Source organism: Bufo bufo, chromosome 10 (genome assembly GCF_905171765.1).
Source record: "Bufo bufo chromosome 10, aBufBuf1.1, whole genome shotgun sequence".
NCBI classification, from domain to species: Eukaryota; Metazoa; Chordata; class Amphibia; order Anura; family Bufonidae; genus Bufo; species Bufo bufo.
The window spans coordinates 35,284,688-35,299,172 of record NC_053398.1 but is presented as its reverse complement, the minus strand read 5'-3'; the positions used below and the strand labels follow the sequence as shown (position 1 = coordinate 35,299,172).

The 14,485-nt window shown below is 43.7% G+C and overlaps 1 protein-coding gene across 1 annotated transcript; it reads right to left on the bottom strand.

The window, feature by feature from the left end:
- Positions 1-1,058: 1,058 nt before the first annotated feature.
- On the bottom strand, positions 1,059-12,930 carry PPP1R32 (protein phosphatase 1 regulatory subunit 32). The gene is made up of 12 exons (XM_040409371.1): positions 12,791-12,930; positions 10,297-10,432; positions 9,753-9,906; positions 7,292-7,420; positions 6,483-6,546; positions 5,621-5,727; positions 5,313-5,381; positions 4,868-4,954; positions 4,694-4,774; positions 4,519-4,607; positions 1,764-1,884; positions 1,059-1,649 (listed from the first exon to the last, which is right to left on the bottom strand). The coding sequence occupies exons 1-11, from the start codon at positions 12,870-12,872 to the stop codon at positions 1,767-1,769; spliced, it is 1,116 nt and encodes a 371-aa protein (XP_040265305.1). The 5' UTR covers positions 12,873-12,930; the 3' UTR covers positions 1,059-1,649; positions 1,764-1,766.
- Between the last annotated feature and the right edge of the window lie 1,555 nt (positions 12,931-14,485).

The window sequence follows — 14,485 nt, the reverse complement described above, 5'->3', positions numbered from 1 at the left end:
GCACTGGAGTTGAGCGAAACAAGCTTCAGATGCTTTTTCTTTTTTTTCTTTAAAGGAAAACTGACTTAGTTGTCCATAGCAGCCAATCAGAGTCCACTTTTCTTTTTTCAGAGCTCCTTGGGAAAATGAACAGTGGAATCTGATTGATTGTTTTGGACAATTAAGGCAGTTTTCCTTTACACCGGTTTTGATACATTTCCTCCCTTGTGGTTTTTTCTTGTCTACTAATTTGTCTAAACCTGATACTTCTCTCAGTGTGTGGCACTTGTGAACAAGGCCCTCATTCCTCTTCTGCTAATTGTTGACTTGTTTGTTGCTACGTAATTTATGACTCTGTTCGTACATGAACCCCTAATTGTACAGAAAAGCGGAATACGTTAGTGCTACACAAATAAAGAGTAAAAGTTGTAGTTTTTAATGCACCATATTAGGGTACACACACTTTTTGGGAGGAAAATGAAAAAATATCAGCAATACCGTCACTGTCTTTTTACATTGTAAATTTTATGAGATTCACTTTATAGCACAAATAATATAACTTTCCTCTCTTCGTCAGTACGATTACAGCAATACTGTCCTCTTTTGTGTTAATCACTTTACACAGTTTAGTGTCATCTGCAAAGATTGATATTTAACTGTGCAACCCTTCTGCAAGATCATTAATAAATATATTGAAGAGAAAAGAGCCTTATACTGACCCCTGTGTAACCCACTAGTGACAGTGACCCCCCAATACTGACCCCTGTGGTACCCCACTAGTGACAGTGACCCCCCCCAATACTGACCCCTGTGGTACCCCACTAGTGACAGTGACCCCCCCAATACTGACCCCTGTGGTACCCCACTAGTGACCCCCCAATACTGACCCCTGTGGTACCCCACTAGTGACAGTGACCCCTCCAATACTGACCCCTGTGGTACCCCACTAGTGACAGTGACCCCCCAATACTGACCCCTGTGGTACCCCACTAGTGACAGTGACCCAATCAGAGTGTGCACCATTAATCCCTTCAGGGCCGAGACATTTTTCACCTTAACTACCAGGCCAAATATTGGAAATCTGACGTGTCATTTCATGTGGTGATACCTTTGGAACGCTTTTACTTATCAAACCAATTCTGAGTTAGTTTTTTTGTAACACATTATACTTCATGTTAGTGGTAAATTTGAATCCATGTTTTACCTTTGCTCTGGAGCTGTATGTCTATGGCAAAGACCATAGACGGGAGCAGTGGACAGGAAGTAAGTACGGAGACGGCACGTGCGCACTGCGCTCACCGTCTCCTCATACGGCTGATCGACGGGGGTGCCGGGTGTTATACAACTCCTTTAACATTATTTCCAAAGCTGCTTTGGTTATATAAGTTGTATATAAATTGGTTGTATAGGTTTCAGTGATCATTGAGCCCCTTTGGCTGCTCAGATAGATGACAAATGTCTCCACTGGACATAGATGATACCTTTCAACAAAAAGTGCCATTGACATAAAGTTTGACCTCTATCATAAGAACATTTGATGTTCAAAAACTGCAGGAGTACAGAATATGAGCTATGGTGCTGAGATATTTAATTTTAGCTTTAGGTTGTGTTATAGGTAAGACATTTTCATCTCTCTAGAGGTTTGAGTTGCTCAGAATCTTCCTTGAAACCTGCAAATTAAACAAAACAATAGATATTTTTTCCAGTAGATACAGTATGTCGTATGCAGTAGAAAGCACTGAAGTCAACGCCAAGATAATGAAAAGTACCTTCAACCTCCTCACCTGCTAGATGCTGGTTATATGCCCTTCATTATTGACAGAGAAGCCACTGTGCAGTTGTTTCTGGATCCCACCACGTGTCCATCCTTCTCTGTCTCTACCATTGGGTACACGATCATAGAACCTAGGATTAGGCAGTCACGGTTACATATAGAATCTGTAGGATTGTAGGATCTATAGGATGAGCAGCCGTTGCCATGTGCAACCCCATACAGTATCAAAAAAATCCACAGAAAAAACTAAGATAAAAACATCCTGCACGATATGATATACAAATGTGTGGATGTCCCTGGCCATATTATTAAGGAAAACCACTGAAATAAGATAATAATGCACTTAGTAAAGTAGATGCAAGTATTATATATGGACAAAGTCCTCACTCTGATATGATAATATCTGAGACACTTAGTCAATATATTTTGATCAAAACACATCTGAGCCCGCCTACCAAGCGCCAAGGTGGTCTCAGGTCAGGTGGGTCCTACGCTAAACCTACCTAAGCCATTGGGCTTCTATGTTCAGGAGCGCAGACGCCGCACATATGGTGTGCTGCTCCTAGTCACCTCCATGTGCATGAAGCAACCAATGGGAGGAGGAGTAAGCACACCCATATGTACCACCTAATCAAGGCGCTCTATTGGATAGGAAGGGCAAAAGTGCAGAGGAATGCTACTCCCAAGATAAAATAGGTGCGCATTCACACTTGAAGGTGCCACTCCCTCAAGCAAATACTACAGACAAAAAAATCCTGGCTTAGGTAGGTTTAGCGTAGGGCCCGCCTGACCTGAGACCACCTTGGCGCTTGGTAGGCGGGCTTAGATGTGTTTTGATCAAAATATATTGACTAAGTGTCTCAGATATTATCATATCAGAGTGAGGACTTTGTCCATATATAATGCTTGCATCTACTTTACTAAGTGCATTATTATCTTATTTCTGTGTTTTTTTTTAATAATATAGACAGGGACATCCGCACATTTGTATATCATATTGTGCAGGATGTTTTTATCTTAGTTTTTTTCTGTGGATTTTTTTGTCTGTAGTATTTGCTTGAGGGAGTGGCACCTTCAAGTGTGAATGCGCACCTATTTTATCTTGGGAGTAGCATTCCTCTGCACTTTTGCCCTTCCTATCCAATAGAGCGCCTTTATTAGGTGGTACATATAGGTGTGCTTACTCCTCCTCCCATTGGTTGCTTCATGCACATGGAGGTGACTAGGAGCAGCACACCATATGTGCGGGGTCTGCGCTCCTGAACATAGAAGCCCAATGGCTTAGGTAGGTTTAGCGTAGGGCCCGCCTGACCTGAGACCACCTTGGCGCTTGGTAGGCGGGCTTAGATGTGTTTTGATCAAAATATATTGACTAAGTGTCTCAGATATTATCATATCAGAGTGAGGACTTTGTCCATATATAATGCTTGCATCTACTTTACTAAGTGCATTATTATCTTATTTCTGTGGTTTTCTCCCATACAGTTTCACACTAAATCTCTCAATATTGCAGCATGGGTTGGACTATGCCAAGAGAGTGCTCTGGAATATGCCTCTTTGTCTTCTTTAAAAAATAGTTGGATGCACAGTATGGGCAAGCGGTGGTCTATGAGCCCAGCACCATGGGAAGACATGGGTGGAGGTTTCACACGTTAATACTAAGCAAATTATAAATACACATTCCTGGCCACCATCACCATGGATCCTTTCACTAGCTCTATAATAAACAGCAATATAATCATACGACTATGTCATAATAAAGAGGTTTTCCGAGATATTTTAACTGATGATCCCTTTTCCTGCATAGGTCATCATTTTTTGATTAGTGGGGGTCCCTGCCGATCAGATGTTTGAGAAAGCACAGGCATTCACAGTAGCACCACAGCCTTCTTACTGCTTTGCCTAGGCCAGGTGACATCATGTTCATTGGTCACATGACCTAGGCGCAGCTCAGTCTCATTGAAGGAATGGGGCTGTGCTGCAATACCAAGCACAACCACTATACAATGTAATGCGCTGTGCTTGGTGAGCAGAGAGAAGGCTGTGGCACTACTGCGAGCCTTGGTGCCTTCTCAAACAGCTGATAGGCGGGAGTCTTGGATGTCGGACTCCCACCGATCAGATACCAATAACCCATTCCAAAATCCTGGAAAACCCCTTCAAGTGTTAACCACAAACCACCCTAAATCTCTAGGAATTATATATATATATATATATATATATATATTGATCACCATCCTTAAACATCATGGAGAATGGTTATCAATATTGAAGGGGTTATCTGATGAAAGTTTCTTATTGCCTATCCACAGAATTGGTGATAAATGTTGGATCATTGTAGTTCCTCGAGTCCCGTCTCTGAATGGAACGGTAGCGTGCATGTCAGTCCACTGCATTCACTTCTATGGGAGTGGACAGACATGCAAACTACCCATCCATTCATAGATTGGACCCTTGGTACGCTGTGATCTGAAATATTATATCCCTATCCATTTATCCCCTTCATCACCCTAGACCACCAGTGATTCTGACTCCTGAACAATCCTATGTGTGATGTAATACATGGTAGAAAGTGAGCCCGAACAATCAGTGGAACATCTGTTAAAGGATTGATACCCAAGCATGATGCACAAATCTTTGAGATGGGTAAATCAAATTTGCCAAATTGATTTCCCTATGTCTAGTAATAGAAGAAGCTCTAATTAATATTTTACCAAAATGGAATAGAAATGTGATTAATGATGAGGTTGGTCTAGATACACCACCTTAGGTTGTAGTTGGTCATATATTGTTGTGGGGGCTCCTTCTCTGACTGTACATAGGTGAGATTATTCTTACTGAACCCAGATGCCTCCTAAAAGAAAAACATGGAAGTCGTATATTATAATCTATGATCCTAAACACATTATTTGCCTGTTTACAAACTTTCCATCTACTCACCTTCTTCCCAACAAACATCCTGCCCAAAAGGTCATCATTGTTCTTATCTTTATCACTGGGTCGGCAGTCGTTCAATGGACCCTATGTTTTAATTGTCAACACAAGCAAAGAGAAAATCCTGTTGGAGATGACAGCGGTGATTGAGGGATACAAAACTGAATGAATAAGTCTTACATTGGTACGAAGAACTTGATCTAGTTCTCTGGAGAAACCACTGTCTCTGTCGGAGTTTCTGGCCAAAGCTGGTAATGGCTCTCTACCCTGTTATGCAGGAGAAAAAAGATGTTTTTTTTCTTTCTATTGAACTGATGTAGTCCTCACACGAAGAAACTATGAAGGACCAAGGGCATACGTAGCAAAGAGGAAGACCATGCAGCTAGTATAGGGCCTTTGCAGAGAGGGGGCACAGCCCTGATTTTCTACCCATGCAGTGGAAACATCATCGCTTTCAAAGAAGGGGTGAGGAATTGGCTCAAGGGTCACACAAAGGGGTAAGAACCCCATATTGTTCTGTCCTGGGTGGAAAACATGGTCCTATAATGGACAGCCCCATTATGATTTTCGCTATGGTACTGCCTTTTTCTATGAACTCCACTGGGATGTCCAGTCTACTGTTTACCTGCAAGATGGAAGCTGGTAGAAAATCTGTCTTGGTAATGCTGTGTCCCATCAAACGGTGGTACCCCTTCTATGACATGCAAACACATATGAACATCAATCATCAGTGTGGGGAATAAAATTATAAGAAAGCAAAGCAAAGGACAAGGAAACTGCCTGGCCTACACATTCTGGGATAGCCATTGTGTTGAAAAGGAACCAGTTCTGCCAGTCTGAATTCTCATAAAAACGGCATACAACATGTTATATACAATGAATGTTTCCATTTCAACTGCATTTTATGTCGTATTTTCATTTTAATAGTTTTACCGGCACACGATGCTGTGAAAAAGGATCATGGTTTATGGGTTCCAAATTTGATCCTTCCGTGAATCCAGAATTTTCCATTTCTCCAATTTTTGCTCTTTGGGATAGGCCTGTAAAGAAAGACGTTGATAAAGCATACCAACAGAGTTACAATGCAAATGCAGTGGGGTTCATGGAGAAGAGGACCTCTACTCAGATTGTTACCATCCCCTTTCTTGATTATTGGTGTCAATTATTGGTCTTTCCCTAGGAAGAGGCGCCACAACATGTTGGGAAATGACCACAATCCTCCCAATTTTCCCATATAACTGCATGGTCACCTACTGTCCTCATCCTTAGGCCTCTTGCACACGAACATTGTGTGCCCGTGGCCGTATTGCGGTCCACATACGGCTGGTCCGTAATACACGGGCACCGACCCGTGTGCACTCCGCATCATGGATGCGGACCCATTCACTTGCATGGGTCCGCAATCACGGGGATGCGGAACGGAAGCACGGATCGGAAGCCCACGGAACCACTACGGAGTGCTTTCGTAGTGTTTCTGTCTGTGCCTCCGCACCGCAAAAAAATAGAACTTGTTCTATTTTTTTGCGGTGCGGAAGGATCACGGACCCATTCAAGTTGAATGGATCTCGATCCGTCCCGGCCGCCGCACAGACGTTTCCTGGCAAATTGCGGTCCCCAATGCACGGAACGGACCCACAACGGCCGTGTGCAAGAGGCCTTAGTAAGTGACTTGTCAAATTACAAGGTACAGGGGCAAGGCAATCCAAGATATTGACAGTGAAAATTTTAATTCATAAGACAACTGCTCATTTTTCTGAATTTCTACTAGAAATGTCATATAGGTGGGGGGTCTCACCTGGGTGATGAGTTGCCTTTGGTGTGAACCTGGTTTTGTACTCTGTAGACATGAAGGATGGACCCTATGACAATATGATTAATTCATTATGGAAAAAAAAGCAGATGTAGATACTTAGGATAGGCCATCCATGTGTAATTACTGGGGTCAAACCTCCAGGGCCCCCACTGATTAGCAGAACCTTCATCACACTGCAGTATCTGACATATTAGCATTGCAGCTGACCCCTATTCAAGTTAAGAGGACCAGGCTCTCGTATTAGAAACAGCTTCAGGGTAGAGAATGGCACTCGAGAACTTTGGTGAAGGAGACAACACCCTATTTGCTCTGTTAATTGGTCCCAAAGAAATCCTACTCTAAGGACTGTCTTCATACCTGAAATGTGTAAGTCTGCTTATTACCCTTTTATTAAATTTTGAGATATTAGGGAGGGGGACCCCTTCAGTGCTTTTATCTATCAGTCCAGACACAGAGTAGCTCTGGAGGACACAGCATTGCATAGTCAGTCCATTGATTTCAATAAGAATAGTGTAATGCCTCAATTACCCTGTGGAGGCACTATAGACAAATGAAACACTTTCCGCCACCCTGAGATCAGCAAGTAAATTGGGTAGAGCTGCAATATAAAGTCTATGGATATCTGGGCCACTGTTTCTAGAAAATGGAAAAAATATACTATTTTCTAATCACGGACAATCCCTTTTATTGTGGAAGGCTGTAATTCTTCAGTTAACAGTAGAACTTTCCAACAAACGTAACAGTTTGTTAAGTGATAGAGCAATGAATGACTACCCTTGATATTGACTCACATGTTGGAAGTTCTCCATGTCAGGAGATCCCTTTGCTTGGGGCGCAAGCAGCAGTGGTCGATGTTGTGGTAGGATACCAGGTATGACTTCAGAACCATGATCCCGAGTGTCAAAATGAACTGACTTTACCTGTCATAAAGAATACAGAAACATTTTGGAGAACCCCTTTAATAGATACAGTAAATAGATTAGCATTACCTGTGCAGTAAGGTTATTGTTAGTGGTTCTTTCCCTTGAATTCCTTGAATTGTAGTTGGTTAGTGGTACCAGGTACCAGGCCATGTTCATGAGGTCTAAAGCACGGGTGGGGAACCTCCGGCCAGCGGGCCGTATGCGGCCTGTGGGACCATTTCATGTGGCCCCCCCCCCCCTGTGAAAATGCTAATGACCGCTTCCATTATGGAAGTGGTCATTAGCATGTGGGATCCACAGGAAGATGAGAATAGCGCTGGCTGTACTCACCTTCCCTGGTCTTCTTCCTGCCCCGTAGTGCAAGTAGACGGGCACTATGACCTGGAGCACAGGGGAAAGAAGACCAGGGAGGGTGAGTGAATCTGCCAACTGGCAGTGCCGTTCGGAGCTGGAGAGGTACGTTTATATATTTTTTTATTTTAAATGTCTGATCTGAGGCTAATGGAGGGTGGGGAGGGTCTGATCTGAGGCTGGGGGGGTCTGATCTGAGACTGGGGGTCTGATCTGAGGCTGGGGGCCAATTGGGGGTCTGATCTGAGGCTAGGAAGGGTCTGATGGTGGTCTGATCTGAGGTTGGGAGGTCTGATGGGGGTGTGAACAGGCTGGGGGTGTGATCTGAGGCTGGGGGTCTGATCTGAGGCTGGGGGTCTGATCTGAGGCTGGGGGCCTATTGGGGGTCTGATCTGAGGCTAGGAAGGGTCTGATCTGAGGTTGGGAGGTCTGATAGGGGTGTGATCTGAGGCTGGGGGTGTGATCTGAGGCTGGGGGTGTGATCTGAGGCTGGGGGTCTGATCTGAGGCTGGGGGCCTATTGGGGGTCTGATCTGAGGCTAGGAAGGGTCTGATGGTGGTCTGATCTGAGGTTGGGAGGTCTGATAGGGGTGTGATCTGAGGCTGGGGGGCTGATTTAAGGATGGTTAGGGTCTCATGAGGGTCTGATCTAAGGCGAATGAAGGCTGGGGGGCTGATAGGAGGCTGATGGAGGTGGGGGGCAGATCTGAAGCTGAGAAAGGGACAAAGGCAGAGACAGTGGCAGGGAGAGTAAAAACTGGGTGAACCCCTCTATAGACACCCCTAGGTTTAGCTTGGCTGCCATTAATGCCAAATAAAGAACTAACTATATAACATTCTCAACTTAAAGATTAGACTGCTATATGTGGTAAAAATGGCGCCTGTACTATATGTAATATATATAGTGCAGCTGCCATTTGTGCTGCAAAAATACAGCGCTCTAGATTTTTTTAATTGAAGCGCAATTTCTGTAACTCACCCCTGGTCTAAAGTAACTGTCCATGTGTACTGCACACTGAAGACATTTAGGAGGGGGCAGGAAGCTAGAAAACACCCAAGACTGTAACAAAGAGCTCCAAGATGTCATCAGGGTAAGATGTGTCTTGCTACCATCACTCTCTTTGTATCATATGGGCGTCAGCCGGGCCCCATTTGTTCACAGCTTTGGTGACTGTTACTTACTTTACCTTTATCTTTTGTATGTATTTTAGCATATTTTAATAAACATTTTATGCACCTAAGCTGTGTCAAGCCTATTTTATTCCCGGATCTCAGAATTTACAATCATACTGTCACAAACTTACCTGCCTGTGCTCCAGCTCTGCAGTCTCTGGCTTCAGTGCGGCCGCGCCGGGTGAGACACACTGCTGGGACACGCCCCTGGTGATGCGCCAGCGTCCTTAGCAGCAGGATGCAATGCTCTTTCTCCCCACAGGGGGCGTGTGCTGGAGGAGACTAACAGTGGGCTGATTGCTCAGCTGATCTATACCTGTGTGCTGTGTTCTAATGCCTATCAGGTTCTGATCCTGGGACTCGGTGCTCTATTTAAACCCCTTTCTGGCCTTATTCCAGTCTGTGACTCCCTAGCTGTGCTCCCGGTTCCAGTTTTGTCTGTGTGTTTGGATTGCTCATATTATTGACCTTGGCTTGCTTTTGACCACTCTCTGCCTCGTGTTTTCGGTATTGGGTCTCCCATCTGATTCTGATCTCAGGTTGGTTATTTGACTACCCTCTGTCTCTCGATTTGGTACTATATCATCCTGCTGGTTCTGACCCATTCCTGCTTTTGTCTGGTTTTCTCTATGTGTTTCGTCTGTCTTGCACCTTAGTAGGGTAGGGAACGTCGACCAGTTGCGGACTTGCCACCTAGGGCTTGCACTGCAAGTAGGCAGGGTTCCAGTTAGGGCTCACAGTGTGTGTCTTCCCTACCGACTGCTGTAACACATACAGTAAGTATGCCACCGTTTCTCATTACTCACAGCTTTAGACTTGGTGTTGGTAACTTCGCTGCTGTTAATGTATCCGCTTTGTGGGGAGTAAAGTGCATGGGGTAACGGCTCGGCACCTGTCACATGTTGATGAGGAGTGAAGTCTCTGTTAGTGATTGATGTGTAATTGTTCCGCAGGATCAGTCTGATGCAGAGGAAGAGAAGAAAGATGATTCGTTAGGAATTTTTCATTTGTGTGCTATCTGCATTTTTTGAGGATATCACATTGACCCATTCACTTCTATGGAGCCATGCACACATCCATATTTTTTTGCGGATGTGGCCATTCCTCAAATTATAGAACATGTCCTGTTCTTGTCTGAATTACAGATGAGCATAGCTGTTTCTATTGATGGGAGTGAGAAAAAGGCGGAATGCACATGGAAGGTATACGAATTTTGCTAATTCGTGGTTTGCAGAACGAAATACAGACACGGTCATGTTCATGAGGCCTTGTGGTGAAGTATAGTTTCAATGATCAAACTAATCATTTATCAATCACAATTATAGGTGGAATATGAAATGGAGAGCTCACCCCATGTACGGGTTATCCTTTCGGTCCAGGTTGGGGGAATAGTACACAACTGGTCGAAAGTTGGATTGGTAGCCGGTGCTGCGATGGGAATGAGTGCCAGAGCGCAAGACGCTGGCAGCAGGAAAGTCCGGGCGACCTGCATGACATTGAAGACCAGAAAAAGAATAGATTTTTTATTATTTTTTTTTGCTGCCTATAGGAACATGGGCATCCAGGGTAGCTGGCACAGCAACTGCTATGAGGACGAGCTGAGTTATATTTTGAATTTTTCAAAGATTTGATTCAACTTTATTGGCATTACACATGTATAAATACAGGGTAACGAAATACAGTTTGCATCTAATCAGAAGTGCAAAGGGCAGCAGTGCAATAAAAACAAGTTATATACAGATAAGGATAGTGTAGAAAGTAGGAATAGTTATGTACAGATTATGTACAAATAAGTTAAGTATACAGGTGTTTATATTGCTATATAGAGAGCAAATATACAGATGTACTGTGGACAAATATACAGATGTACTGATGTATACAGATATACAGATAAACTGTTCTATTGCTATACAGCAGGGATCAGCAACCTCCAGCACTCCAGATGTTCTGAAACTACAACTCCCAGAGTGCTCCATTCACTTCTATGGGAGTTGTGAGAACAGCTGAGTATGTTTGCATGCTGGGAGTTGTAGTTTCACAGCAGCTGGAGTGCCGGAGGTTGCTGATCCCTGCTATACAGACTGCGAATACACGGATGTACTATGAACAAGTTATACAGATGCGCTACGTATATACAAATTTACAGATGTATAGTAAACAGATCTGCAGAATGCTATGACAGACTGTGATAGTGAACAATGTGGTGTAAGTACGTACTATAGCAGAGACTTATGCTATGACAGTGTCCCAACTATAGCAGTAACCAATGTGAACATACCGTGAATGTTGAGAATGAATGACAGTCATGATCATGGTCATAGGAAGGGATGGAGGGAGGAGGAGTGTAGAGGGTTAAGTGAGTATGGATGAGCAGGTTCAGCGGGGGACTGAGTTCAGTAGGGTGACAGCTGTGGGGAGGAAACTGTTCCTGAACCTGCTGGTTTTAGTCTGAAGGGTCCTGTAGCTCCTTCTGGAAGGAAAGAGCTGGAAGAGCTTATTGGCAGGATGAGAGGAGTCCCTAAGAATGATGCATGCCCGGCGTAGACATCTCCCTCTTCCTACTATTGAGGATGATGGAAAGGAAACATTCTTTTGTTTCTAATCTGTTTTAATTTTCCAAGATTTATATTTTTTTCTAATTCTATTACAGGGGCGGCCATCTTGCCTGTGCTGTTAACAGCATTTAGATATATGTTTTACAGCCTATGGGCCATATACACAATGGTCAGGAAGGGACCTCATTGACTTCTATGGTAGAGTTTTCTAGCCATGCTCTGTGACCTGTGCAGAGGTCAGGAGGGAGTAGATAAGCTATGATATCACCTATTGTGAATGGTGGATCCAGTGATATTTATAGATAGGCGACATTGTAATCCTGCCTGTGATGATAATGACATGACTGATGAAAAGTGATCTGTACAGACCTAGAAGTGGTCCCTATTATTAGACTTAGTGGCAGTGTGTAAACTGCAGGATTTTAAGATTTTTTTGTTCACAAATATATGGTAATATTGACATGCAAGAGTGAAGGGCATCTGTCAGCAGATCTGTCCCTATGACACTGGCTGACCTGTTACATGTGCGCTTGGCAGCTGAAGGCATCATGTTCCTATGTGTCTGCATTACTGAGAAATAGGATGTTTTAATATTTGCAAATGAGCTTCTAGGAGCAACAGGGGCGTTGCCTTTACTCTTAGAGTCTGTGCTCTCTCTGCAACTGCTGCGCCCTCTCTACTTTGATTGACAGGGCCAGGCATGATGACGTTTGCACTGTCTGGTCCTGTCAATCAAAGTAGATACAGAGAGAGAAGAGTCTCTAGGTGTAAGGGCAACGCCCCCGTTGCTCCTAGAAGCTTGTTTGCATATATTAAAACTTAATTTTTCTCAGCAATGTGAACACATATGAACATTGGACCAACACAGATGTCTTCAGCTGCCAAGTGCACATGTAACAGGTCAGCCAGTGTCATAGGCACAAGTCTGCTGATGTGCCCTTTAAAAATAATATCACCAAAAAAGATTTAAATTACGTTTAACGTAATAACTTGATAACAGGTCATTTTCTGATGACACATTCCCTTTCAGGTGACACCTCAAGTCAGTGTCTCACTCAAGAAGAAGTCTTGGAACTTATATACTAAATTCCTCTTCCGGTGTAGGTCCTCTTTACCCAGGAATGATACATCTACACACACACATAGGGATGATGGAGCCCCCCGGACATGTTTAGCATGTCTGTCAGGACAAGCTAAACGTAAGGGAAAAACATGATATAATATAAATATCAAAGGCAAAACAGACGTAAAGCAATTTTTGAAAATGTCAATTATTATTCTTCACTCACCATATGAGGTGTTATGATTGGTGCAGTAGAAGTTTAGAGGGTCACAGCTTCCTCCTGAACTACCATGAATCCCTGGAGACATTGTTCCAACAGCAAGTAGTCAGTGACCGGGCGATGAGGAAAGGCTCGTGGACACCGGATGCCTCCACACAATGTGGAAACATGAATAACCAGGCTACAGTGACTATGGGAACCCAAACAATGCGGAGCGTGCCGTGCAGGATTCCATTCACTAGAGGCCGACCTACCCCTTCACACTTCTGTCTCCACCACACAGCCGACAAGTGAAGATTTATTAAGGTAGTCCTCAATTGGAACACAATTTCTTACCAAGTGCACTCCAGGTGCAACAAAGTTGCAGCACTCGTCATATCCACTGCAGATGGTGACTCTGATATATGTAATTATTATTATTTATTTCAAAGCGTCATTAATTCCATGGGGCTGTATATCCAGTCGGAGTTAGGGTCCATTCACACGTCCGTAATTTGGGTCCGCATTCGTTCCGCAATTTGCGGACCCATTCCCTTTCAATGGGGCTGGAACGGATGCGAATGCGCATTTCCGTGATCCGCATCCATTTTTTCGGGATCCGCAATTCCGTTCCTGAAAAAAAATAGAACATGTCCTATTCTTGTCCGCAATTGCGGACCAGAAAAGGTATTTTCTATTATAGTGTCTGGGATGTGCAGTCCGCAAATTGCAGATCACACATTGCCGGCGTCCATGTTTTGAGGAACCGCAAAACACATACGGACGTGTGAATGGACCCTTACACAAATATAAAAATACAATAAACAAGAAACTATTAACAGAATGGTACAGAGGGGTAGAGGACCCTGCCCTCAAGAGCTTACAATCTATGATCTATAATTGCCAGCAAAAAAAAACTACGCCCTACAGAAAATCATACTACGTTACATTACTATATAAAACCCCCACAACTTTATTGATACTTATAAGGGTATGTTCACACAGAGAATTTTTGATGCGGATTCCGCACCAAAAACGCATGCATGGGGCTTCCACGTGTTAAACCATACAGCGCTTTTTTTCTGCTCGCAGTTTTGAAAACCAGACCATGGAAAAAGAAGTGAACTGTCCGTTCTTGATGAGGATTCCGCGTCCAGAATTTCCATTGAATATAGGCAACAATGAAAATCATCGCTGCATTAAAAAAACGCATCATGCAAAAAAAGCTGATGTGGATTTCGCATGCTGGAAATCCTTGTCTGAACATACTGTAATACTTAAAACCCTCTCGCTAGTTGGAAGTGGCTCCCTATGAGTCAAGATCTGACTTTTTAAATAAGCCTTGGGACATGACAAGGGAATATAGCTAAGGCTACTTTCACACTTGCGGCAGAGAGATCCGGCAAGCAGTTCCGTCGCCGGAAAGATCCGGCAAAATGTATGCCAACTGATTGCATTTGTAAGACTGATCAGGATCCAGATCAGTCAAAAAAATGTAAACATGCCGGATCCGTCTTTCCGGTGTCATCCGGCAAAACGGACCCGGCATTTACTTTTTTCACCTTTTTTTTTCGGTTTGCGCATGACGGATCCGGCATTTTGAATGATCCGGCACTAATACATTCCTATGGGAAAAAATGCCGGATCCGGCATTCAGGCAAGTCTTCAGTTTTTTTCGCAGGAGATAAAACCGTAGCATGCTGCGGTTTTATCTTTTGCCTG

Coding starts and splice junctions, on each gene's coding strand:
- PPP1R32 (XM_040409371.1), bottom strand. CDS start 12,872: ATGTCTCCAGGGATTCATGGTAGTTCAGGAGGAAGCTGTGACCCTCTA. Junction 7,421..9,752: donor CCAACACCAAGTCTAAAGCT/GTGAGTAATGAG, acceptor TCTTTATGACAG/GTAAAGTCAGTTCATTTTGA. Junction 5,382..5,620: donor TTTCACAGCATCGTGTGCCG/GTAAAACTATTA, acceptor TGCATGTCATAG/AAGGGGTACCACCGTTTGAT.